Raw genomic sequence first — 26322 nt, 5'->3', positions numbered from 1 at the left:
AATATAATTCTCTTCAGGAAAAAAACCCCCAAACTTCAAAACCAGCAGTTACAGAGTGAAACACATATGCTTTTCAGTGCACTTTCCTAAACAGCACATGATAATAAAAAACAGATACAGATAAAACAAAACAGATAAAATAAAATGCCAGAATATGGGAATGTATTTATTTGTCTTATTTTTTTTAATGCTGAAGAGCATGGTCTTACACTGCAGATATTAGATCTCACTGATATATAATTAGCCATAATACAAAATAGACACAAACTTGTTAAAAGCACAAGACAGAATTCCATTGAGTTAATAACGTTTATTATTTTCATCTCTAGCAGCCATAAACCAGATAACACAAACAGAATAAAAGAGGATCAAAACAGGGAAATTCCTGGGGAGAGATCCAGGTGACACAAGTTGGATAACACTAGGAGGAGCTGGGCAAACCTTCTCCTTGCAAAATTTATGCCTGTAGTGTATACTGAGGAAAAATATAGATGATCATGAAAACATAGTTTTTGCAGCTGTCCCATCTGTGTAACATTCTGTGTTACCTATATGGTGTGAAACACGTAAAAATCCTGCATCCTTTTTACACAGAACTCCCACTGGGCATGACAAATTACTGACCTCCTTTACATTCACTGTCAATCTTAAGTATTTAATTTTTGTGCATAATATTTACAAAGGGGGCAGGGTGATATGTCTAAAAAGCAAATGGCAAAGTGTTATCAAGTGTTGGTATTTCTGAAGAAAGCACAGTTTTTAGATTAGGAAAGCAACACCCTCTTCTCAGAGTAAGGGCAAGTTACATAAAACCTTCATTACTGTGGCTTTTTAGTAGTATTAATTTTCTGTCATTCATCTTGCTATTTTTGCATTGAAAATGCTATTTTCTGCAAAACTTTTCAGTGGCACAAAAAACAATTATAGCTTGGCTGAATCACATGCAACTGGTGCTAACAACCATGTTCTGCCATCAAATAGCACAGCCCATGCACTGTTGCAGATCACATGCTTCCACGAGCATTCTAAAGCAGAGGAAGAGACAAAACCAGCAATTGTTACCAGCTTGTTTTATTTTTTTAATAAGAAAAGCTAGTAAAGCTGGACACCTTGTTTCCCAAACCAAATATTCTGGCAAAAAGCTTAAAAACAGAAAAGGTTTTTATAGCTTGAATCCTTTGATGTTCACAGTTAAAAAACCAACTAAAAACAAAAAAGAAGCTGTAGATGATTTGAGGAACAAGGCAGTCTGCTTATCCAAGAAAGTCAGAGAAATTGCCTACAGCTCATGCATAAAATGACTCTAAACTAGGCATGGTGTATCTGAAAGTGGCTATGAAGATAAATCTGGCTAACCGGCAGCAACATGAAAAAAATACCTAAAATGCATTATACAGCCACAGTCACAGATAAGATTTTTTTTGTCAAAGAAGAACACCCCTTCTATGGAAGAATTAGAAATCAAAGACAGGAATTTAAAAAAAAAAACAACCCACCCAAACAAATAAATCACTGGATTAAATACAAGATGGATTAAAATAAGCATGAAGACCACTATAATTCTGTTTATGTGGAGTGTCATGAAGCTTAACTACTACTAATTCTTACGTGTTTCATGTAATGGGCTCACTGGAATAGATAAATTATATTGAGAGCAACTAAAAATGCACACGTTATAGGAAATGAAAATAAAACTGCTTTTATTAGATCTTAGACTGGAAAAAAAAGAAGCCAAAAAAAAGTGTTTTGCTTAGTGACTAAAGGGAGACCCTCAACTCCAGTATTGCCTCAAAAACTGTTAATGGAGCTATCAATTCAATTCCAAATATTTTTAGCTGGTAAGAAAAAAAAGAAAAAAAATCACTTAAATCCCTTACATTTAATGCTGAAAGAATCTGAAACTTTTATTTTTTAAATAATCACATCCTGACAGAAGAAGTCTTATGTAGAGGTGAATTTCCAATGCTAAGGTGTCTTAGGGTAGATTTTCAATGCTAAGCTTGAAATAGAAATGTAGTCCTTACAATAAGCCCCTATGTATATGGTAGGTTTTTACAAATCATATCAAGTCAGAGTATCACTGCAGACTGAAGTAGAACTTCCCACTGGCCTGCACAGTTGCAGACATTCTTAAAAAAAGGAGGTGAAGGCAGAAGGAAGCACAGAGTAGGATTCATCTATACAAAGCTGTCTTTGATGATAAGCAAACATGTATCTTGTTGGGGCATGCTAAAGATATGGATAAATTCTAGGTCACTGCTCTAGGGAGATCAAAAATTGAGCCTTACCCTATAAAAGCACACAGTATCATTCAAGCTCTGTTGGACTTGAATTTGATTCCTGTCAGTTTACCTTTTACTCTTACAAGCTTCTTTGGTATGTATGACAATCCATCAAGTGATTGGTCCTTTAGAAGCTAGAAATCCCTTTGAAGCTTCAAGTGAAACAAATCAGCTGTCAAGCTTCATGAATGCTGTTTTTTTCCTAAACAGTTTTAAATGCCTGTTTAACGTCCAAAAAATAAAATGCCTTTTCTTTGCTATGTTTAGGTTAAAAGTAAAATGAATGTTGCCTTTGTTCTCAGTCACCTCATTTTAAATGCAAAATCGTATGTCTTTAAAAAAGTTATTGACCAAATCTAAGACATATAACTGAGATACTGCAGATTTAGTTTATAAATATATCTACAATATAATTTTAACAGCCAAGAAATAATATCTAGCATGCCAAAGAGTACATACACACCATTTCTCTTTCCAAGCTGGATACACCTGAAGAATGCATGCAGTTTTGTACCTGAGTAGCAGCAGCTCAGTGATGTCACTCCCCTACTTTTAACTGTCAGTGAAATTAAACCTCCCCTCCCACCCCCCTGCCAAAAGTTATTGGAAGACAGTGACCAAATACCAGTCATCTTTGATGACAGTTTTCTGACTACCACAATGTTGTAGGGAGAGGATGAGGCAAACCCTGCGAGTGATAACAAGCAGCTCAGGTCTTCTGTCCAATGACTCAGTCAGGAAAAGAAAAAATTGAAGGGAGAGGAGACTTGAAAATAGATCACAATAATAGATACACTTGGAAAAGACTAAATCTGAGTTTCCTCTCTGCATTACGCAGAACTTCTTTAAAAAAATACCAACAAGTCCTATGTTCCCTCTTGTACAGCCAAATTATTTATTTTTAGAAGCTACTACTCTTTAAGAACCATCTTACTTCCTCTCAGATGTTTTCGGAGACACATGGGGGCCATGTGGTATGTAAGACTCATGATACTGAATTTAGCCATTCTGAAGATAGATTATAATCCAAATTTCTTACCAGTGGGGGTTAAAGCACTCCAGCTGCTGTGCTACTGTGCAAAAAAGCATCACTACAACTGCAGCAATGCCTTGCAGTAAAGAGTGGCTGAATTTCTGAACCCTGGAAACATTTCCAGGATTAGTCTGCTGAGGGAAGAATATTTTGATGACCTTAAAGAGGCTTACATTCAAGACAATTTGAGCTGTTCAGTTCTGCAAATGCAGAATTTCTGGGTGTGTGCAGAAACAGAACAATAAGCAGCTACTAAATTTCACTGGCAGAAGTTCAGACAACCATATACTCAGGAATGCACAAGTTGTAATGAACATATTCCTCTTTTTAGACCTTTAAATACTTCCTGTGTCTTACTAGGCACTTAGGTGGCTTTTTCCAGGCTTATGTTACATCACAGAAACTTGTGTACCTTTTAGTAACCCACTGAAAACTGTCACAATAAAAGTAGCAGCAGAATTTAGAGGATTCACAGTTGACTCAGCTGACAAAAGTACTGCTGAATACTTTCCACTACAATAAATCAAATTATGCCATGAAAACACAGCTTTTTTGCCATGAAAAAAAACCCATGGCTTTTTTGACATGAAGACATAGCTTTTTTGACATGTATTTTTAAACCGGAACAGCATGGTTTCTGTTTATTGAAATTTTTCTGGTTTTGTGACATGAACCGTTAAAAAATAACTGTGAACTGCCCCACTATAATTCTGATAACATGCTAGATATATAAGAAACTATAAAAATGTTACTGCAAGCAGAGCAAAGAGCCTACTTACCAATATTAATTTCATCATCAGTTTCAGCATCTCCAATACACTCAAACTGAAAATCTTGTAAAGACTGTGAAAATTTTTGTACTGCCATGGATAAATCTAGAATTCAAGGAAAAAAGAAACAGAAAATCAGAATTACTCCACTAGAACTTCACTGCAGCAAGGCATCATGCGTTTCTGCATTAAGTATTTTTTCTGTTTACAAAGTTTCCTTTCCAGTATCTTTTCTGGACATTAACATAATTTTAAAATCACCATCACCACTTCAAAATCAAAGAACCTGAGATTTCCTAGACACCAATGAAATAGGCTGATGCAAGATTTCAAACATTAATACATGTATTACATTGACAACTGAAGAACCTTCATACTTCTTAAAAAACAAGAAATTAGTATAAGAAATTAATTCTAGTGACAAATTGCATATGTAAGTAGACTACAGGCAGGAGTAAAACCTAACATACAAATATACAAATTGACCTAATGTCCTAAATCATGACACAAACAACCCCCATACAAACAAAGCATCATTTAAATTCGAATGAACCATTCAAAGAACAACTCCACTATCCTAAATGAAATAAAGATTGAAAAACCTTTCAAACACCTCCCAATAAAAATCCACAAAATAAGATGACTGCTTTTTAAAATTTTAATTAAAGGTAATCACTATCAAGCAAAAGAATCCCTACCTGGATTTTGCGCTGCCCAGAATTTACTCAATGCCTGTTCATTTTGTATTTTTACAGGCAGCTATATGGTACATCAGTCCAAAAAGAGAACCATCATCTTTGGACAGACATGAACAGATTTTTTTTCTTCTATTATTTGGGAATTCTGTATGCATATCTGATAAATAACGAAGATGTAAAGAACTGGGAAAACAAATTCTGTATCTTTTTGATAAAGAAAATGGAAAACAGGAAAGAATCCTACCCAGAATTATTGCATCCTTACTGCACATTTCCTACTGTGCTGTACATGAAGACTATATTATTAAGTTTATTAACAAATTAGATGCTAAACACAAAGTGTTTCCTACTGTTTGTATAGATGAAAACAAAATAATCTTTATAAGATGAAGCACTGTATCTTATGCAAATACAGCATCTTTCATAGCTAAGTAAATGATTGGTCTACATTTGTTAGAAAGATCTAAACTTGAAAATATCCTGCTGCAAACAAATTCAAGTTTAAAAGGAAGAAACACAGTTTTATTGTACACTCCTTCACCAAGTTACCACACTGAGTCCTAAACCCTTATACAAAATTGCTGTATGCCAAGTGATGTCGAAAGGAATTACATGGCCTTAACGTAATTGAATGAAAAAGTTTCTATACTGCAAGTACACTGGAATGTAAAAATTAACTGTTGCAAATAGGAATGCAGATATATTTCCTTTGGACAACCTAATAACTGCCCACAATGAACAGCATCTCTGTGAATGTGAAAGGAAATGAGGGAGCATGGGCTCTCCCCTATCATTCTTCCACATATGCAGGGTTTGGTGGAACCAATGTGAAAAGAAAATAAATGTTAAAAATACCAAAGGAGGAGTCTCCATTTCATATCCTGGATTATTGATACATGATGCCAATCTTTCTTTCACTGTGTCAGCAAATCAGACACAGTTTACACATTTTGAACCTGAAGGAGGTATGTTTAACCTAACTCAGAAACAGTGGGACTGAAGAATTAAGGAGCTTAATAGGTAACTTGATAAAATCATGCAGCAAACACCATTTGGAGATATCTGCCTTTATATGAGGCCTTTTCTAATACCTTCAGAGTATTAGAAGATACCCTAATAAGATTAAAGCTGTTTAATGTAGCAAAGAATAAAATGAAATTCCAAGGTCAGATGTTTTCTGTAACACTTACAAGTTCTGTACAAAGTTAATTTAACCTGAAAAGACAAAAAAATATTATTCTACAGAAAATTCCAGCTGACTTGGACATCTTCCTAAAGGCTGAAATAGGAGTTACTCTGTAAGACTCTAAGTTTGACAATGCAGTTGAATCACCAACATTGGACCAAGTGGTGCCACTTGGTTGTATTTATCACCTTCTTAGGAGCATCGTCATTTTAATTGATTATGAAATTCTCCCAGCCACAGAAAGGAGCAGCTGTGCAGTAAGCATATCGTCTCTAAAAGATACCAAGATTCAAAACTGAATTAAACCGGATTTAAGAGCAACTGTCTCCAATCAAGAAGAGGCAAATGATGGACAAAACAATGAAAAGCACAGACAGAGCAGAGACCTTGCCCAGTTTTACAAGATGTCATTTATCACAGTACATCCCAAAGTCTTGATGTCACTGAGATTCCTCAAAGCATGCTGCTGCTTCCAGAAGGAAGGTAATCACCACACCAAACAAATAAACTTTTTAGAATCTGCAAGCTACATGGCATTATTAAGAGTTGCTCTTACTCAGCAGGTACATTGTAAAGTCATGTCCCTCTTTTCATCGAATCCACATGAACTAGGACATTCACTTAGCTCAGGACAGAAATCTCCTTCCAAGCAGAGACAACCAATCTTCTAAGTTACTATAAAAACCTCACCAGTTTTATTGACTGGCGGTACAAGTCTATCATGCAGGGAAGGATGGCTGCTCAAAAGTCTCAATGCACTCACAAATGTTGTTGCCCCTGCTCCTCTGCAGGCACTCAAATGAAGTAATCTCTCTGGGTACCAGCAAAAGAATGAAAATGCAACCTGATAACCTTCATTTGCCAGAGGAGTAGTTCTGTTAATATGTATTTTCTGACAGTTTGTTCCCTCTACCATTTGTTCCCTGTTTTATCAGATTCCAAAGAAGGATTCAGTTCCATTTTGCAGTGAGACACATAGTCAAGAGTAGCCATCTACACACTACTTACTGTCAGAGCAAGGAGATAATCGTGACAGAGTTGCCTGTTTTAGTAAGGGCTGCAGCAAGTCAGCTGGCCAACAAGATTTATTTTTTTTGTGGAGCTGACAGAGGAAGTACTAAAAAGCTACTACACTGTGACCGGAAATAATAAAAGGATAACCACAACAAAGCTTAACCACAATAAAGTAATGTAACATCAGTATTGCATATGGATACATACAATACCAACCATCAGTATCATAGTGCTAGTGAAAGAATAATAAAAGTCATCATCCATCCAGGAAAGTCACCAAGGAATCAGAAAATGCACTACTCTATTGTACTTCTCCCTGAAGTTTTATAAATTTGATTAATCTCCTTAACATGTATTTTTTCAATAAAAAAATGCAAAAAATTCCTCTGGATTATTCTAGAAGGCAGGTTTATTTAAGACTCACTTTCTTTGAAACTGCCAAAGAGAAGTATGGAATATGAACTGTAATGTATTAACTTATTTTAGGCATCAGGGCCTTACAGCTCAATATAGGATGATAAAATTATGATCCAAACCCTTTGTATTACCAGAATTGTTCTTCCAGTTTCTTGTCCTAGATTTGTTAAACAGATCGTAAAATAATTTCTTATATAGAGTCTTGAGGAGAAGGAAAGAACAATACATTGCAACAATGTGATGAAATTATAGATGCTATTACCCAAAGGATGAAAAAACGAGTGTATGCTTTGGCATGGCACAGCCTGTCACAACAAGGACAAAGTCCTACACATAAGGACACCTGACAAGATTTCCACAAGTTGGTAAGCACAATGAATTGTTTTATTGGGCTGGGAAGGTTGTCATTTGTTTGGTTTTGCCAGTCTGGTGTCTGGAAGAACAGCATAAAGTCCAAACTTTTGATAGGGATAAATCAATCTCCAAAAGCAAGAAACTTTTGCACTTGCAGAGGATTTATATCCCTATCCTAGTAGCAGCCTGCAAGAAAGTGTTCTCAGCAAACATGTCAAAGCCAAAGTCTTTCCACTTGTCTGCTTACAAAGATGACTTCATTAGCAAATGGAGTTCTAATAACCAATGTTCTTCCTGAGTGATGTCAATTATCCTGAAAAAGCTTGGTATCATTCACTGGGGTTAATATAGAAAAACAGCAGTTGAAATCTAGTGAGAAGATTAAGCATGCCTAAATGAACTCCCGAGCACCAGCTGGAATGCAGTAAATGGGACTTCAGACAACAGACACTCTGGCTAATACAGTAACAGCAACATATCTGGCCATCTGACACAAAGCTAGCTATTATTACATGGCTTCAAAGAAAGCAGAAGCAAAGGGGTGATGACTGACCTAGAACATTAGAGGCAATCCTTCAGTCAGCTGAATTACAGGACAGCTGAAGACTGGAAAGGAGACCACGTACAGTCACCTTTGGTGTTTCAAACCTTTGGGGCAGTAGGAATCCACTACCAGATATGATTAGATGCATTGTGGTGCCATGCTTGATGAGCTGTCTCATTTGGTCATGCACTGACATACACGTTTATTAAAAACCCAAGCTAATCAGCAGAACTCAGCACTAAGGCATTGTAATATGTGAATAAAACACAGCAGAAATCGAACAGTATTGCCAGAGTGCTTGATAAAACAGCATGCTAAAATGCAGAGAAACACTTATCTAGTTCATTGACCTCTGCTCCTCAATACCTGAAAATGAGTCATTGTTATGGTTATTTTTAATTGCTTTACAAATAGATTTATTTTTTTGATTTATTTCATAGGCAACTCTCATGCTATAAACAATTGTTCTGGCTAAGTTATTTAAACACTTGAGAAAGTAGTTTTTATATGAGAGAGATTATTATTGTGAAACAGCAGCTACGAGCATAATTTGCAGTGTTCTTACCATGCTAAATGACAGAAGCAAGGAAGCATTTAAAAATTCATAAAAGTGAAAAAAGGGCTTTCAGTATTACAAATACAAATCTGCAAACATTAGAAAAATGCTTGTGAGATACATGTCTTCTTAAATAGTTCATGACATCCTCTTTTACAGTGAAGATGAACAGGGAACTTCCTTGGCTTTGTTATTTTATGAGGGAATGAGCTTCACGGATACAAGCTATATCAACAGCCAGAAATAAGCCGGAGGAACAAGAACACCCTACTGAGAAGCACTGAACTTCAACAGCTTCTGTGTTTGCTACAGTCAATTTGATTGTAAGTAGAACATGTCACAGTGGGATATCTTTTTCCACACCATACACTGTAAACACAGAAGCTGGCAGCACAATTATATTTAGGCAGTATGAATGATTAAGCAGTTAAAAGCAGTGATCATACAAGATTGCGTATATCACTGCTATATTTCAAATTTCTTCCTGGCTTAAGGGCTTTCTCATTTAAATTCCCAGCTTCACAGTAGTTGGTCTTAATTCGGAGAAGAGCACCAAAATGTATTTTCTTCACTATTTTTGCCTTTCCACTCTTCATTGCTCACTACTAATTTAAATTGAAAAATAAATAAATATCAATGGTTTTAGATAATTATCACATTTAGAAAAATCTTCCTATTCATAACATACATGGTAGCAGGTCAGCACAAATACGGGGACCTGAAAATGTCTTACAAATCAGCCCAAAGCCGCAATCCTGAGCATGGGAATGTTGGCACATATGCTGGTAACACAATTAATTGCTTCAACTGTACACGAAAAGAATTCTCAGGCTTGCTGCCAGAACAGGCAATCCCAATTTAATAAAACATCACCGCCATAACATGTCCAGATCATCTATAGTTAGAGAGCAATTTACAGTGCACATTAACATGCCTTTTAAACATTGACAAAAAGATCGTACAGTCAGCTGATGCAGCTTCTGACGTCTTTGGTTTCATGGCTTTCAATATTGGAGTCCTTCTTTTGCATGGAATATTTTCCACGGTATTTCTATTTTAGAAGTCTATCTGATGAAATTATTTACACACATTTGTTATTCTTTACTTCTCAGCTGAGTTAATTTCCGGATCATATTAACTTTAATGATTGTCACGAGAAAAAAAAAAAAGACAAAAGGAAGAAAAAACCCTTTCCTCTAATGAGTGACCACATTTTATCCAAACTTCTGCAGAAGAATTTAATTTGACAGAACAAGGGCAGGCTGGCAGGCTGGCACAGAGTAGAGACTATCTGCAAGGGCTGATGGAGCTAATGCTGTCCGTTTGCCACAAGGCTTTTTAAAGAATCCACAAGAGAAGACCACAAGGGAATAGAGAATCCAGTGCCTAGTGCCAGAGATTTTGCAGCTCTAGGGCCACTGCTCTCTATTGACACAGTCTTTCATTGTTGATCTCAATAAACTCTTTATTCCCTTTATTTGCCAGCTTCATCAGTACATATTCTTTGCCAATTTGCTATTCATGGAACAACAGTAAGCAACTAAAACAAACTGTCTACCAACTCCCTACCCCTACAATGCCAGATTACTTTTTTACCTTAGGCTCTATGCTTTGCTCTTAATTTCAGGGAAGCTAATTTTTTCCCACAATCTCCAGGGAAAGGACATCAGGGGAATATGTCAACATGCAGTCCATGCATTGCTGCATTCCTCTGGGGTTACATAAGCCACCGAAATTTTTCAGTGTCATTCTCTTACTCATGAATATTTCCATGAGAAAAATGCACAATTTACTTTCCCATTCTAGAAAGTACTGAGAAATCCCCTTGATCAAATGCAACAAAATCCCCACCTTCTTAACACTATGAGGCAAGAGTTACTGAAAAGTCTGTATGTTCTGTAAACTTCATAGCTATTCATACCAACGCTGTAAAATCACAACTTCCTTTTGTTGGACACTTGAGCAGTACTTTGGATATTCTTAGTAATCCTCTACAGTTAGGAACTAAATCTAATACATCTTGAAGACACTCCAAGAATGCAACAGTGATATCTAATGAGAGGGGGATTTTTACACCACATTTGCATGCTTACTTGATAAAAAACATAATAAAACTTCCCTGAAAAATAACTGTAAACCAAATAATATTATACAGACAAAAAACAATATTGATAATATTTCATCCCTCTTTTCACTATTCCTCTCCTTACCCCCATTCACTTCATGTGTAGATATGGAAACCTAACCTTATTCACACAATCAGAATAGAAAGAAATGAACTTTAGTTTAGTATGCAAAAAGCTGTAAAGTCTATAAAATTACTTACTTGTTTTGACTTTTCATAACTATAAATACATGAAATAATACAAATGCAACAAAAAATGTATGCCCTATAACCCTTAATGTGGATGACACCACACAGTACAAACTGCTCATCTGTTTCTCTGAAGTTAAAACATGTATGTAACTTCATAGCTGTTTCTCATATTAAGTGATACTCCCACATCCTTGTATTTTATTTCTCATTACCTCATTCTTACAAAATCGTTTCTCAATATTTCAGTTTATAAGACTGTCTAACAATACTGTTGCATTTGATTAGAAAAAAACTGACGTTGCAGGGAATTACCATGGTCTAAACCTTTCAATCATCAAACCATATTCACAGAACTACACTTTACAAGTAACTAATCACATGGTACAAAGCAGAAGAGGAAATTTTCCTTTGCCACCACTGCAATTTTTTACAGTATTTTTCCACGAATAAGGCTAGAATTTTCAGAAAGCATTTGGTTTCCTTCTACTTCTGAAATTGTAAAGATTTGCTGTAGGGTATAACTTAGTACTATTTCTAGCATATTACTATATTTTTCTAAATTACATTAAACCAAAACATTTTTATACAATGACAGTTTTGCAGATATGCTTGTTTTCATCCTGTAAACTTTTTGGCCAAGATCCACTGTAAGGACTGAAATATTCCAACATTTCTTCTGTCTTGGAGAAAAATAAATCTTAGAAAACAAGCATATTTCCCTACTTTTTTTCCATTCTCAAATAATTGAGTATCATTCTGCATTCTCAGTATTTTCCCTGTCTGTTGATAAAACTACTCCATAGTTCTCAATGTCTCAAAGATTACTAAACTTTCGTCCCTGCAAACTTGCTTTGACCCTCAACATACTTTCTCTTGCTCCTTCTGGGGATTTTAAATGCTCTTTCATGATCTTCCACATTCTTCCCCCACCCCACGGATGTTTATTTCCCAGAACAGTGTCAGACTTTTCCAGGGAGCTGGGTCCATGTTCCAGTATTCTCCCCCCAGACTCTTTCAATGAAACATGGTTTACCAGGCATCCTACGTCATTTCTCACTCCTCCTGCCACATCCCAGTGACACTGAGCAGGCAGAGAAGCACCACAAAAAAGAGGACATAGAAACTAACAGCAGATGCTGTCAGAGGCTGAAAAAGCAGAGAGTGATTTCCTGTCTGGCAGCTAGGGATTTGCCAGAAAAAACACGGGAATTCCCACATTTCTAGTGCAATGTAAGGTATTGGTGCATCGGATGATCTTTCAGTAGTACTTGAAAAGACATGTTTCTCTGTTTGTTCTCAATCTTACCATGCATCCAAAGAAATTTTAAAAGTACATGTGCCTATTTGCAGACAATGAAAAACAAAGAAATGCACGATATGATAATATAATATCAGAATATAATTAAAGCCTATGCTGCAACACATTCTTAAGGAGCCACAGTTCTGAGTATCTGACCAAGATCAGTTCTGCCAGTTCTGTGCTGTGCACATACAGAATGAGATGCAATTTCCCCACTACTACCCCTACCCTTCCTATCCAGAGGAAAAAATAAAAAATAAGATTATTTGTGGTATGAACAGCGAGCTCTGAGAAGCTGCTTCTAGGAAACCAAGAATAAATCACTGCAGCAATTATCATGCAGATCTTCAGCTGTAAAAAATTCTGTCATGTATCTTCCAATGCTTTTATGTTCCATGACTTTTACATTAAGTAGATTCCCCTGTTCTGTGAAGAGAGCTGCTCGAAGGAGGATGGGTCCCACTGGCCTTTGCTGGACGGTGGGGGAGGGATGAAAGGAATGAAAGCAGTTATCAAGGCATTTCTAAGTAGTGAGCTCTTGGAACAACATTAGAGTTGAGGGTCATGGGAAACAGAAGCATTGCTCACCCTTCTTCCTGACAAAGTTTTCTGTGCTTGGGCAACAAAGTAAAATGTGTTGTAAGACCAGGAGGAGAAGGAGACGGGAAAAAATTAAAATGCGTATATTTAGCTTATTTAAAAAAGAAGAAAATACTACCACTTGGCTTTAAAGGAAATGAAACACTTTCCATATGAAATTCTTTCAGGCTAGTAAAGCTCAGGAATACAAGGCTTGATTAGATTCTTTTGATCAGACAAGTCATATCACAGTCACATTGTACTTCAGTACTGCACTTAACAAGGGGTGGGGGCGTGAGAGTTCTAACACACACACACAAACAGATGTAACATTTGTTTAGAGAGTCACATATGCACTTCCACACATGGAGGGCAGAACTGAGATTCCTAATCAAACAGGATTTTGTTCAGTGACATTAAATGTCACGAAATGTCTTGACCAAATTTGGCCTAAAGGCAGTTTTTATGCATTCAGTCTACCATAGAGGCAGTCCACTACTATGCACTGCTCAGCTCCTTCTCACTACTTAGAGAAAATGGATACTAAACACATCAGTTTCACACAGCAAAACAGCTGAACATGCTAGTTAAACTGTCTTCTACCTGTAAAATATGACAGGAATTCACAAAATGCAGAGATGAGAGCCATGAAAGCACTTAAAAGCCTTTTAAAGGTACACTTTTGAGGGTTTAAATTAAATCACTTGCAGTATCATAAATTCAAAAACCTGTTACCAAAATACCTACATTCTAATAATGGGGGGAAAAAATATCAGCCAAATGAAATATGCTTCATTAACTAATGAAACACACAACTACAAATCAGTTTTTCACCAGGTGAGCTCCTGCTTAAACAAGTCAGAATTAAGCATTCCCAAGGAGTTTGGAGTTAAACTTTGATTTGCATGAGACTTTCCTTAACACTTACAGTTTTTGCATTTTACTTTCCAGATTTACTGCATTCAGCCAGAGAGTATAAGAAATAACCCCTGTAAAAATCAGTATATGATGTTTCTTTCTACATATAAAGGTATTTCAAAGAACAGGATCATTGTATTAAAAAAAAAAAAAAAAAAAAAAGAGAGAAATATCCCTCATATTCGTTTTGCTGGATTTTTTACTTAACTTCTCAGACAAAAAGAAGGAACTTGAATGACTTTCAGCTGAAGTCTGTTCAGTTTTTCTTAAGTCAACTAACCTGTAAGAAGGACCAACTAGCCTTCTACATAGTTCATGTACCATTTTTTTCAAATTTTAATTCTCTGGCATTTTGTTCTACTTTACTGTCACAAAAACAGATTTAGGAACATATGAAAACATCCTCTTGTTATCTTCCTGGCAGAGTGATATCCTTTAATTAATAATCTTACCATCCATTAGTACCAGTAATGTTTATATTATGGCATGTATAATGAGTTCTGAACTAACTACTATCACTAACAAGTGAGACATTGTCATTAAAACAGATACATAATAACTAGGTTGTTTTAGTGCTCTACACTCAGGCACAGTCAAGAATACTATTAAATACTAGTAATTATTTGAAACTGGGGAAAAAGAGAAACACCATTAATGCCACTCCATCACGCCATGAGAGACCTGCACTTAAAAACTATGTACAGATTTTGTCTTACTCTTTGACACTGTCTCTTAATATCAAAGGTATAGGGAATTGAGGCAAAGGTAAATGGTAAGCAAATGGCAAGAATACCTTGTTTAAAGAAATGCACACACAGTAATCAGCCTGAAAGGGATAACTGGGAACCCACAAGAGTTCTAAAAAATGACAACCAGTACAGAAATGATGGCTGTCTCCCAGGTGAAAACAAAAGGCTATCTAACAGAGCAAGAAGCAAACTCAAAACGAAGTAACAAGATGGTTTTTCTTAGAATTTGTAGTTAAATAATGAATCTCACTATCACTAGATACTTTGGATATTAAAAATTTAAGCGGGTTCAAAAAAGGACTAGACAAATTCACAGAAGAAAAATCCACTGAGAGCTATTAAAGACATAACTAATCCCTCTCTCAGGAAATCTTCAAGCCCCAAAGCACTGTAGACAGTGGAAGGCCTCATTACATTGTGCCTGCTGTTTTTCTCTGCCTTAGACAGTCAGAGCCGTGCATGAGAGAAAAACAGAACCCACAGCACAGGACTCACTCATATCTAGAGACAGGATGTAACACCAGATAAGCTTCATGTCCAACCCTGCACAGTTGTGCTCATGCTCTTTGTAGGAAGATTTGGACACGTATTTTGTAATTGCTTGAATGTCTCAAGACACCATTAGCTGATCACCACCACTTGCTAGTAGGAGGTTATCACTCTCACGGATGAGCCAATACATCACCAGGGGTTATCCCTCTTTAGCCACCCATCCAGGGTCATCTGTTTTAGTAACAAACAATAATAGGAGAAGCAGCTGAGTTCACATTGAAAAAGTAAGAATCATGAAAATGTTCTGTCTTGCCAGCTGAACCACAGGAGATGTTCTCCAGTGTGTGAGCAATGATAGGGAGATGAAAGCTGTATTATCTTCAACTGCTTCACAGCCAGACGATGTGGGCCATTACACCCTTAGTTATATTACATGGCTGTAACTCTTCCAGCAAGGATTTGTACTATGAGGTAAACTAAGTATAACTTTTAACGGTAAAAATAACTGCATTAATAAATAAATAGCTGACAAAAACTTGATTTGGACTACCAAACCAAAACAGCTTCAATGAAGGCTGATTATAAAGCTTAATTCCTTGGACTTGTATATTATCTTCACTATTCTCCTTCAAAAATTTTCCTAAATTATTCTTAGCATGAGGGTAGTCACTATGTGGACAACTATTACATGATTCTTTTTTTTTTCCTCAGGGTTCAGTACTGATCTTTCCTCCTCCTATTATTGCTCACTGCATAGCATCCAAGTCCTGTAATGAACACGGAATTCTCTCAGTCTTCAATAAAGCTAAGTCTAGAAAGAGTAAAAGAAGTATGTTTTTATGTCCTATCCAGCACCATTACCCTATTTACAGATGGAAATGCTGAAAGCAAGATGGCCTAAGGCCACACACCCCAAAATGGTGATTACGCAGACCTTTGTGGATCCCAACTTCTTGCCCATTATTCCAGATGCCATTCTGTCAGACCAGGAGATGTTAACCAGAGCTACAAACAACATGGCTTCTCACACTTCCCTGTCATCACAAAATCTGCAACTTCTTTCTTCCAAGGGAGCACAATTTTGAAATAGTTTTATATTAAACAGAGCGAAGAAAATCCTAATTTCATTAAAATAAATAATAGAAAAATATAAATAAGCAGCACAACATTGTTTTGATCCATTTAATGCAGTCCCTACAGAAGGCCCAGCTGCTCCAGCTACAGCAGTTAGTGCTCTCTGTTTCAACTCAGTCTCCATGAAAATGAAGAACCCCCGACACACAAACATGCCTGCTTCCTTAACAGCCATTTGCTAAACTTTAGTCCAAGCATCTTTTAAAAAAAAAAAAAAAAAGATAAAAAAAGAAAAAGATGAGACAAAATTGGAACAGAACTATTAAGGTTTGCACAATTAAACTCTGATGTTTCTAAATCAGAAGAGTTTACATTTAAGTAAATTTAATATAGGATTTTTGCATATACAATGTTTCCATCAGTTTTCAGGTGCTACATGATGTTATTTCTCTTTCTCAAAAAACATATACATTTTCACTAGGATTAATTCCAACTAAGATTCCACTCTAACTTCATCACAGCTCCATCTTAAGAATCAGTATCTGAGGGAATATTGAAAAGACAGGAAAGAAAAATTTCTTTGCATAAAAGTTCTAGAAGAAGCCTACACAGGTTTTCACCAAGAGAAATGGGAAAAAAATCCTTCTTTAAAGATATAAAACAACACTGAAATAGCTGATAACACAGCTTTTGGAAAATACCCACCCACCTTGTTTTCCACACACAATGGAAAAGTCAATAATAAGTCAAGGAGTCAATAATTCACCGAGAGAGTGAAGAAAAAAAAGAAATAATAGAAACACTTTGAGCCTGAACCAGTTATTTTATATTATTCATAAAGGAAAATTTGGTTTTTAACCCTAGGAGTGTATTTTTATCCAAAGACTGGCTGCAGAATGTCCTTGACCTCACCATAACAACATTTTCCCTCAAGTACGCTGCAAAAAGTTGCACTTGGAGCACCAGTTTTGCATGGCTCACAGTTTGTTGGCTAGCTGGATTTCCATTCCATCACAGCCTCCTCCTCTCCCTTTTCTCAATGAGAAGTGGCTTAAAGGAGTTGTAGATTTCATTACAAATGCCCAGCAGCATTTAACATACGGCTTCCCTAAATTCAATTTAATAAAAGTGGGTACTTTTCCATGAAAGTATACTTTTCAAAAACCATGGGAATTTTTAACAAGCTTAAAACTAAACGAGTTCTGTAACTGGACCCAATTCTCAAATCATCAATTCCTTTTAAAATGGAACTGGAATTCTCTGCAAAGTGAAAAGTTTCAGTCTAGACAGCATTTGCTGTTTACAATGAGCAATACGAACCAAACAAGCAGAGCACAAACGTGGTAGTCTGGATTTTGGACACTGCCTCTCAAATGCAGTATCTTTTTTTCTTTCTGTGAGCATGTAAAAGGCTTAACTGCAATGGATGGTCCTTTCCATGTCTGTTGACTGTAATCCTTTTTCATCTTCAGTTGAGCATGTACATAAACACGAATCAATGAAGAGTCTTTGAATTACTCAAGAGACTTCATTGAGCAGCCAAGCAAAACATCTTCTTCCCAAAACATTCATGTTAGCTTCCTTGACATAAGTAAACAGAGCACATTAAAATATTGGCTGCAAGAGGAGGAAAACATGGCACTAACTAGCTGGAGTAGGGAGTAGGGATGGTGTTTGTTATTTTTAATTCTTTTATTTAAAATTACAGCAACCAATAAGCAGATGGTTTTGCAGATATCTTTGGGTCTAACATGAAGGGCAATACAAAGTTTCCCTAAAGTCAATTCTATTTTGTGAATTGTACCTGAATTAAGGACACCCAATCCACACATTGTTAAGAGAGATCATAATGACTCCTGCTGACTGTTGTTATAGCACAGCTCTGTGCTATAACAACTTCTGGCTCCGTAAACATACAGTGTATCATAGCAGCTCTTATCAAGCCAATTATTCACAAAGACAGGCTTGCTAAATGCTTTTACAAGCACCTTCCAATATAAAACAATACTCCTGGGACCCACTCTGCACAGACAAGAGCCCAGAACACTGATATAATCAGAGCTACCTCTATGCTACCCGGTCACACTCATTACTTAGCAGCCAAAGAGCTAGCAAATTTAACTTTGGTATCATACCCTCAACCTAAATATATAAATTAATCTTGTGTATTCTGCTGCTAATTTCCATAAAGACTGAAAATAATTTCTTTTAAAAAAATCACTGTGGAATATTAATTATGAACTGGGTAAAGACAAGTAACGAGTGCTCTCAAAATTAGTGTGGGAAACAGTAACTATAAATATAGATGAGAGAACCAATATTAAGTTTGTCATAAATAGCCTCATTGAGAATTATTTTCCTATTGGTTTTGGAAGTCACCAAAATACGCACACAGTTACTTAGAAATAGAACACCAACTAAGTCAAACAAAAACTAGGACTTACAGTGCCAGTTTTTCAGTAATGACACTCAAGATGCCTATTTTTCTTTGTGCTAATCCTTCCTCCTCCTGCTTCTAACATGAAAAATGAAACTACTCTTCCCTCAAAGAAAAACAAAATCCAATAACCCTCAAAAGTTCAGCCTTAGCAAGAAAATTTAGTAAAGTCTTCGGCTTAAGAAGTCTCCTTGAACCGAATTACCCAAGTGGCTAAAAGATTATGCAGCTGCTAACTTTACTAGCTGGTATATAGCTTCCCAAAATATACTTAAAACATAATTTTATAATTCATGGGTTTGTCCTACTGCATGAAAAAACATAACATGGATGTCCACAATAGTCAGATTCCATTTTTTATCATCTTTCCACAGATAAGCAATACCTCAAGGTACTTGCATAACAACTTTTTCAGTGAAGAATTACACATTTCTGAAAAAATCACATTCCATTGAGAATTCAAGAGCTTTTAGCTCTTGCTCTTTTACACTTATGAAAATATCATTAGCAACCTATACAATCCTCATAATATTTTACAGTCCAAACAAACATTTTCGTTTAAAGATCAAGGTAGGGCAGTAGTAGAGCTGTAAGGAAGGTAGCACAAGATTCTTCTTTTAGCTTCAGTTTTGCTAAGTACTGAACTCAGCAAAGTGCATATTCCAGCTGTGTAAAGTATTTATCTTGAAAGAAACACAAGAGGATGTGGGCTTTAAGCCAGTAAAATACTCAGTGATCTGGAATATCACAGGATAGACCAACCAAACTGGTTTTACAACTGCCAGGGCATGAAGGCAGCAACAAGTACTTAACTCAGTTGCAGCAGCAAACGGAATCAAACTTTAGTAGATTTTCTGTATTAACACTTCTTTTTCCTGCCAAATAATTCCTTTCTGAATCTCAAAGGAGTCTTACTATTTATCAGAGTCATCATAAAATCTGGAGATCAAATTGGAAAAAGGGTGTTAACACTAACTAACATATTTTGCTGCTGATACATGTATTCATAATCAGCTTTCATTTTTTCCTTTCTTGAAAGCAGCAGAAGGATGTCACAATCTTAAATTCCAAGGAGGTAAGGTGATACAGGAAAATTACATTTAGGAAGCACACACTAATGCACATAGAAAAAAAAAATATATCTACACAGTGATGCTATTTACATTAGCTTTAATACTGCTTGAAAGATCTTGGAGTCACTGCAGGCAGTTACTTTATAATATCAACTCAACAATCAGCAACAGTCAGAAATATTAAGGCCTAGTAGAGAAAGAATGCCAGAAGCAGAAACTATCACTATTTGATGCATTATTCCCTTGAATATTCCGTGAAGTTTCTTCCAATCTAACTCAGAACGGGCACAGTTACCATAAAGAAGTTTCAAAGGACAACCAAAGGGTGGATTTGCTAACTTAAAAGCAGAAACTAACTAAACTGGAACTTTTCAAAGTAGCTGAGGAAAGAAACCTGAAAGAACGAAGAAAGAAAAGAAAGACCTTAAAAAAAAAAAAAAATCCAAATCCAGATGAACAGGGCAGGCAGTGTATACAGGCAACAGCCACTATTTCTCATAGAACCAAAACTGACATTGTCAGATAACATAACCAAGCAGCAGACATACAACAAATGATTTGCAGTCCACACTTAAATCATGAAACTCCTCACTTGCTGTCACAGATTGGTGTGGAGCCTAACAGGGCACCCGGATTCCAACCCACGTAAGATAAATCCCTCTCTGAAAAGGGGTTATTTGAGGACACTTGGGGAAACTTTAGCAGAAGCCTATGCAATTTAGAGGGTCTCTTTGTTTGACTCGTTATAGAAGCTCAGTACTTCTGTGAGGGTCACCAACTGCCCAGTTTTATTCTGGAAGTCTGAAGGCACAGTGCTGAGACCGCAGAGATGCTGACACAACTCTAAACCTAAGTATCCTCACAAAATCTGAAACTTGCATTTCAGTAATAATAGGACTTAATTACTGACTACATTAATTTGTTTCATTTGGAAACAATCGGGTTTTGCAGACATGTTTTATCAATTTATGGAGTTTTGTTTGTTTAAAAAAACAACCAAACTTTCCATATACTTGACATCCTTTTAGAAGCAGAAGCGAACTTCTGAGAGACCAAATTCCATGTTGTTTATCTGTACCTCACCATAAATTCCCCCTCTTAAATTTCTCTGAGAGGCACAAATACAATCCTTACTGGAATGAATGAGGAGTTACAGAAGTAGAAGACTTCATATTTAAAGAGTTAACATACTTTTAATAAAATTTAACAAAACAGTATGACAACACTTCTGCAGGCAGCACGACATACAGCGCATAAAAAATTATACTGCACTGTTAGTAGGGATTATCTGAAGAATCTGTTTAGCTTCAGAAAAAATATGCTGAATACCTTTGCTATTTTAATACAATATACCCATCAACTGTTTTAAGATCTCACTCCTACACTTAAAAGTGCCTGTTTCATAAGTACCCCAATCAAACACATTCAAACTAACTCAAATGTTACAAATGGTATTTAATGTTTTCATAGATAATAACTTTTTTTAAATTTCCAACTAAAGGCATAAAGAAACTGAGATGGAAGTGAAATCCCCCCATAACACTTACAAGACACTTAAATTACTCAACACATGCTTATAAACAGCAAAACCAGAGAAAGATGTACAAGTTAAAGATAAATCTCCCCAAGTCACAAGGTTTATTTCACTGTGGGACAACTGTGACAAGAAGGAAGGCAAGAACTTAGCATACAACTAGTTTAACTTTGATAGAATCCAGATGTGGGATTTGATATGCAGAAACTCCAACTCCCACTGGTGCAGAACCTCATAGTCTCTGCCCCTCTTCACTGCACTCAGCCCCTCTTGCATACCCCACAATGGGGCAGGGGGATCAAGATTTAAATCACTCAATATGTTTTAAAAAGAAAACCAAACCAACCAACCAACCAACCAAGAAAGTATCAAGCTACTAAAACATCCCCCCAACCCATTCACTAGTTAAGAGTAACATTCCTGTCTTGTGTTTCATGCCATCTGTACAGATGCAATTGTTGTTCAAGTGCCATTTTGATTTACAAAGGGACAAGAGAAATGTTTATCAAAATAACGCAGATTCCTTTGGGAACGTTAAATGTTCCAGAAAACATTGCAAAATTGACGTTCGACCCAGCAACACAGTACTCAGAGCTCCATAATGACTCAAGAGAAGTGATAAAAGTAGGCATGCAAGTGAGTTTTTATTGTAAAGCAGTCTTAAAGTCTCAAGGTGCATTGACAACTCTGGCTTCTCACAGAGAGCATCAAAGAGCCTCTGGAGTGTCAGTTAGGAGGAGTTGTGACAGCATAATGCATATTTCACTGACAAATGATTTGGAAGCTGTCAGAAACCTGGTGGCGGAAAAAACCACATCATCTGCAACGCCATTTTAGTAAATTTAAGATGATTACCTCTCCCAGGGAGATTTGGGATAAGCTGCATTAAGAGACAAGAGTAAAACAAACTGAATCAACAAAACAAAGAATTACATCATTGTTGTGCTGTAGCAATGCAAACAGAATAAGAATAAACACATTTTAACCTGCTGCATTTCAACTACACAGAGAAGGCCCTAACCAGAAAAAGTAGCACTATGTCCAGTTATCCACATTGCACAAGAATATAAAAACAGTAAGTTCTTAGGTTGTATGGAGCTAAAGGAAGTGAGTAGATTCTGTCAATTTGTGGGTTTCATTCACTTAGACCAGAGACCAATGTGTCTCTTGGATTACAAAAGAAAAAGAATGGCAAAAAAAGGTACCTTTACAAAACTTGTAACTTTTCATTTCTCAATTAAACCTGAAAAAATAAATGCTAAACAAATTTCTTGAACATGGCCTTAACATTTTCATCTTCCATCCTGCAATCTGGGTATAAACAAAAGGCGGTAAGACTTAGACGAACATCGTATCAGTTCACGGGAAAATGAATTGTATCATGCTGGCTGGGGTGCAGATGATGGCTAAGAAACAGAAGCTACAGCTTGAAAGTGCAAACTCAAAAATTCTGTATGACTGTATCAGGAAATCTCTCATCATACAAAAAAAGATTTGGCTATGTAAACAGGAAATGTACTGCTGTGCCTAAACGCCTCTTCATAAAATGAAATATTTTGGATTTCTCATTTGACCTTAGGCTCCCAAACAGCATGAAGATGCAGCAGTTCTAAGCACGTGTAGCAAAAAGCCAACCATACTGACTGTATTTGTGAGAAAACTTCATTAAGTCTATTGCCAAGCTCATATTTATGCCTATAAGAATCTGCTTAGACACACCTCTGTGTTCTTCTGTCAGTGTTTTCTATTTTCCAATTAAACCAGTCACGGTAATAGATGACAAAACACTGTATATACAAGAACTGTGAGAATTTTAAGGTTTTTGAAGTACTTCAGATTATATCTATCTCAATAGCATAACAAAGCTAAGTTATTAAACCCACTTTCCGGACATTAAGAATCTTTGAAAAATGTTAGGTTTGCTATCTTTACATACCTGTAAGACAGCAACTTGAATTGAACATATTTATTTAGTGTCTCTATATATGAAAAGAAACATAGTATCACCATCTTCAGCTATTTGGTTTTGTTTCAATGTATATTTGCATGGGCATGTATATATACTAAAATAATACAGCCTAGTATTCAAAACTAAGAAAGTGGAAAAAAAACCCAACCAAACCAACAAAACCAGACACTAAAAACATCTCCCCAAGACAGTTATTACAGCATAGCACCTCCATTTTGTATCACAACGCTGATAACAAAGTAAGAACTACCAGAAGAAACCGTCTGAGACCTTACTTGCAAGTATTTTAAATATGAAAAAGATTAAACTGTAAAATGTCTTAAGGATGTATTCTTCACAGACTGAAAAGTTTCACTCACACATGTACCTTCAAGTAATGTAACTTCATGATTTGCAAGTAGACTCAAAACATTTCTTTTTAAGGCAAGACAATCAACAAGCCTCATACCCTGAACAGGAGTTTCAGGACTTAATACTTCAAGTCCAACAGGTATAAGTGAACAAGACTGCAACTTAGGGGGGAAAAAAAATCCAAACAATTTAAGATTTTCCAGCAATGAAAAGTCCATTATAGTCTTAAGGAGGTATCTTACTACTTTTGCAGTTGCAGGTTTATAATCTGAATTTGTATAGCTTCTGCCAACACTTGGATCTTCATGCACATTGGTCTCTTAGAGAAACTTCCCATCAAGATTTTTTCCTGTGATATAAATAAGTCTTTAACTTTCAGATTAAGTAATGGCAAAAAACATACGCTATATGGTATTCGTAGTTTTCAAGACGCTGAAGCATTTTCATATGCTCTTCAAATGTTCAAAGGGTCTTCTTTGTGCCTTCACAATTTTTCAGCATTCTCCAGAAAACAAGCAGCAGAACCAGACTCAACATCGATAAATGCAAAAACTATCTGTAAAACTCCTCAAATAATACTTGCAAACATCATACATCTCTGGCATCTGTCAGTCTGCAAGCCTGTGTTCACTTTATTAAATGGACTCAACTCCCCCTTCACCAGCCAACTACTTTCCATAGTCAGTGTTAGCTGCCCTGGGGGCATGCCACATTTGCTGTTTCTTGACTTGCTGAAAATGTCTTCAAACAGATTATGCAAGGACAACAAAGAGTGATTTGCTGCAATTCTAACAATTTGCAACTCTCAAAAAAGAAAAGCATGTTTTCCAACACAGAAGTCTCACCATACTTTTTAAAAACAAAAAGCAGCAAGGGAATTCCCTCTAAAAACCAGAGTGAAGCACTGGCCATTGTCAAGAAGAAAATATGTTGAGAAGCTACAGTACATTCATTTCCTTGCTACTTCAGTTGAACTGACTTACATCAACAAATTTATCAAATTAAGGTAACAAGTTCTTATATCCAAACTGTACAAATACAACCAGTCAGGAGTTCCTAGACAAAGACCTATGAGTCAAAAAACATCAGGCATTCATGATGCTTACCAAACTGCACTATTTTTCCCTACTTTTAACCATCAGGCTTGGTCAATAATATGCTGAAACTGGGAAAAGAAAAAAAAAACCAGGAGAGGTGAAGAAGCCATATTACATTTCAGTATGTGCACACGGTTAATCAAATATTAATATGCCCAAAGATTATTTTAACCTCACCTACTTTGTTGTGGCTTAAACCACCTCCTATTTAACCAGATCTGATACCAACTGAAAGCAGCAATTCTTTTCCTTGGATCTGTTTTGTACTATTGCATCTCTGCCTGGTCCCACTCTCTGGCTCTTCAAAGCACAACTCAGATGGAGAAACCAACTCATAAAATACTGAAAATGACAAAGCCCAACTCTTGATGACACTGACTTTTATGCAAATAGCACATACCATGAGACGAGATTCACAAAAGCATCTCTGAGTACACAGAGCGAACTGAAATTTTTATTATAAGCTAACTATTACTTTTTATTAAGAAGCCATTAGTTCATTTTTCTTTTTCTGTACTAAAACAGATTCTTCATAGTAGTATGCAAGTTAGTACAGCTTCATACAACATCCTGAATTGGATGAGACCCACAAGGGTCACCAAGCCCAACTCCTGGCCCTGCACAGGACAAGCCTGAGAATCCCAACATGTGCCTGAAAGCATTGCCCTTCAAGCACTTCTTGAGCTCTTGCAGGCTTGGTACCATAATCACCTCCTTGGGGAGCCTGTTCCAGTGCACACCACTCTCTGGGTGAAAAAAATTTTCCTAATACCCAACCTAGAGGTAAAATATTTTATAAATACTTCTTATTTACCCTAGAAGGTAAAAAACTTGACAATACTTCGTGAATGAACAGATGTATTTTTACACAAACATGTTTCAGCAGTATCAGTCTCTCAAATGTTCTCATAACTTCTGCACTTCTCCAGAATAAGGGGAATTTACCACTCCTACAGTAAAGCTCAAGTCTTACTTATTTCAAGGTTTCCCGGAAGGTAAGCGACATAGCTCTATAGCTTCCCTGTGTATGTAGGCCAACTGGTAATTCACAAGAGGAGCACAGAAAGTTATTTATTTTCTTTTTTTCTTTAGGTATCATTACACAGCTTGTTTTAATGGCAGTGGTAGTTCTAGACATGAAAAGGTTCAAGAAGACAACAGGCTCAGAGCACTCTTTTTCAAAGCAGCAAGTTTCTTCTGCATGCTCCCTGCAATCTAGAAGTAATTTTAGGCTTAGAGGAAGATCACCCCTCTATAACATTCATGGATTTAAACAGTTTATACAAATAGTAAATTCCACAGAAGATGAATTCTTGTGTTCTCCCTACTCCTACCTCTCTCGACTCCTCCTCATCATTTGTAAACAAAGGCTAAAGGTAAATAAGGTAAGACAGAAAAGGGTGAGAAGATGGAAAGAATGGACTTACAGAGGAATGTAAACTTTTTGAATAGCAAGGTCCCAGTGTTCCAAAGGCCTAGACAACACTGATAATCTAGGAAGGCATTTGAACATCAACATGCACCCCTACAACATCACATATCTCTCTGTTCTTTCATTTAAATATGATCTGCACTTTT

General features: G+C 36.3%; 1 protein-coding gene across 2 annotated transcripts in view; it reads right to left on the bottom strand.

The window, feature by feature from the left end:
• Positions 1-26322, bottom strand: part of ARHGAP42 (Rho GTPase activating protein 42) — a 148594-nt gene that overhangs the window by 113426 nt on the left and 8846 nt on the right. For both annotated transcript variants that reach the window (XM_032099230.1, XM_032099231.1), the window contains exon 2: positions 4095-4190. In XM_032099230.1, coding sequence (XP_031955121.1) covers positions 4095-4190 — 96 coding nt within the window. The remainder of the gene's footprint in view (positions 1-4094; positions 4191-26322) is intronic.

Source organism: Corvus moneduloides, chromosome 2, assembly GCF_009650955.1.
Source record: "Corvus moneduloides isolate bCorMon1 chromosome 2, bCorMon1.pri, whole genome shotgun sequence".
In the NCBI taxonomy this organism is placed as follows: domain Eukaryota; kingdom Metazoa; phylum Chordata; class Aves; order Passeriformes; family Corvidae; genus Corvus; species Corvus moneduloides.
This window is presented reverse-complemented; position numbering and strand designations above follow the sequence as displayed.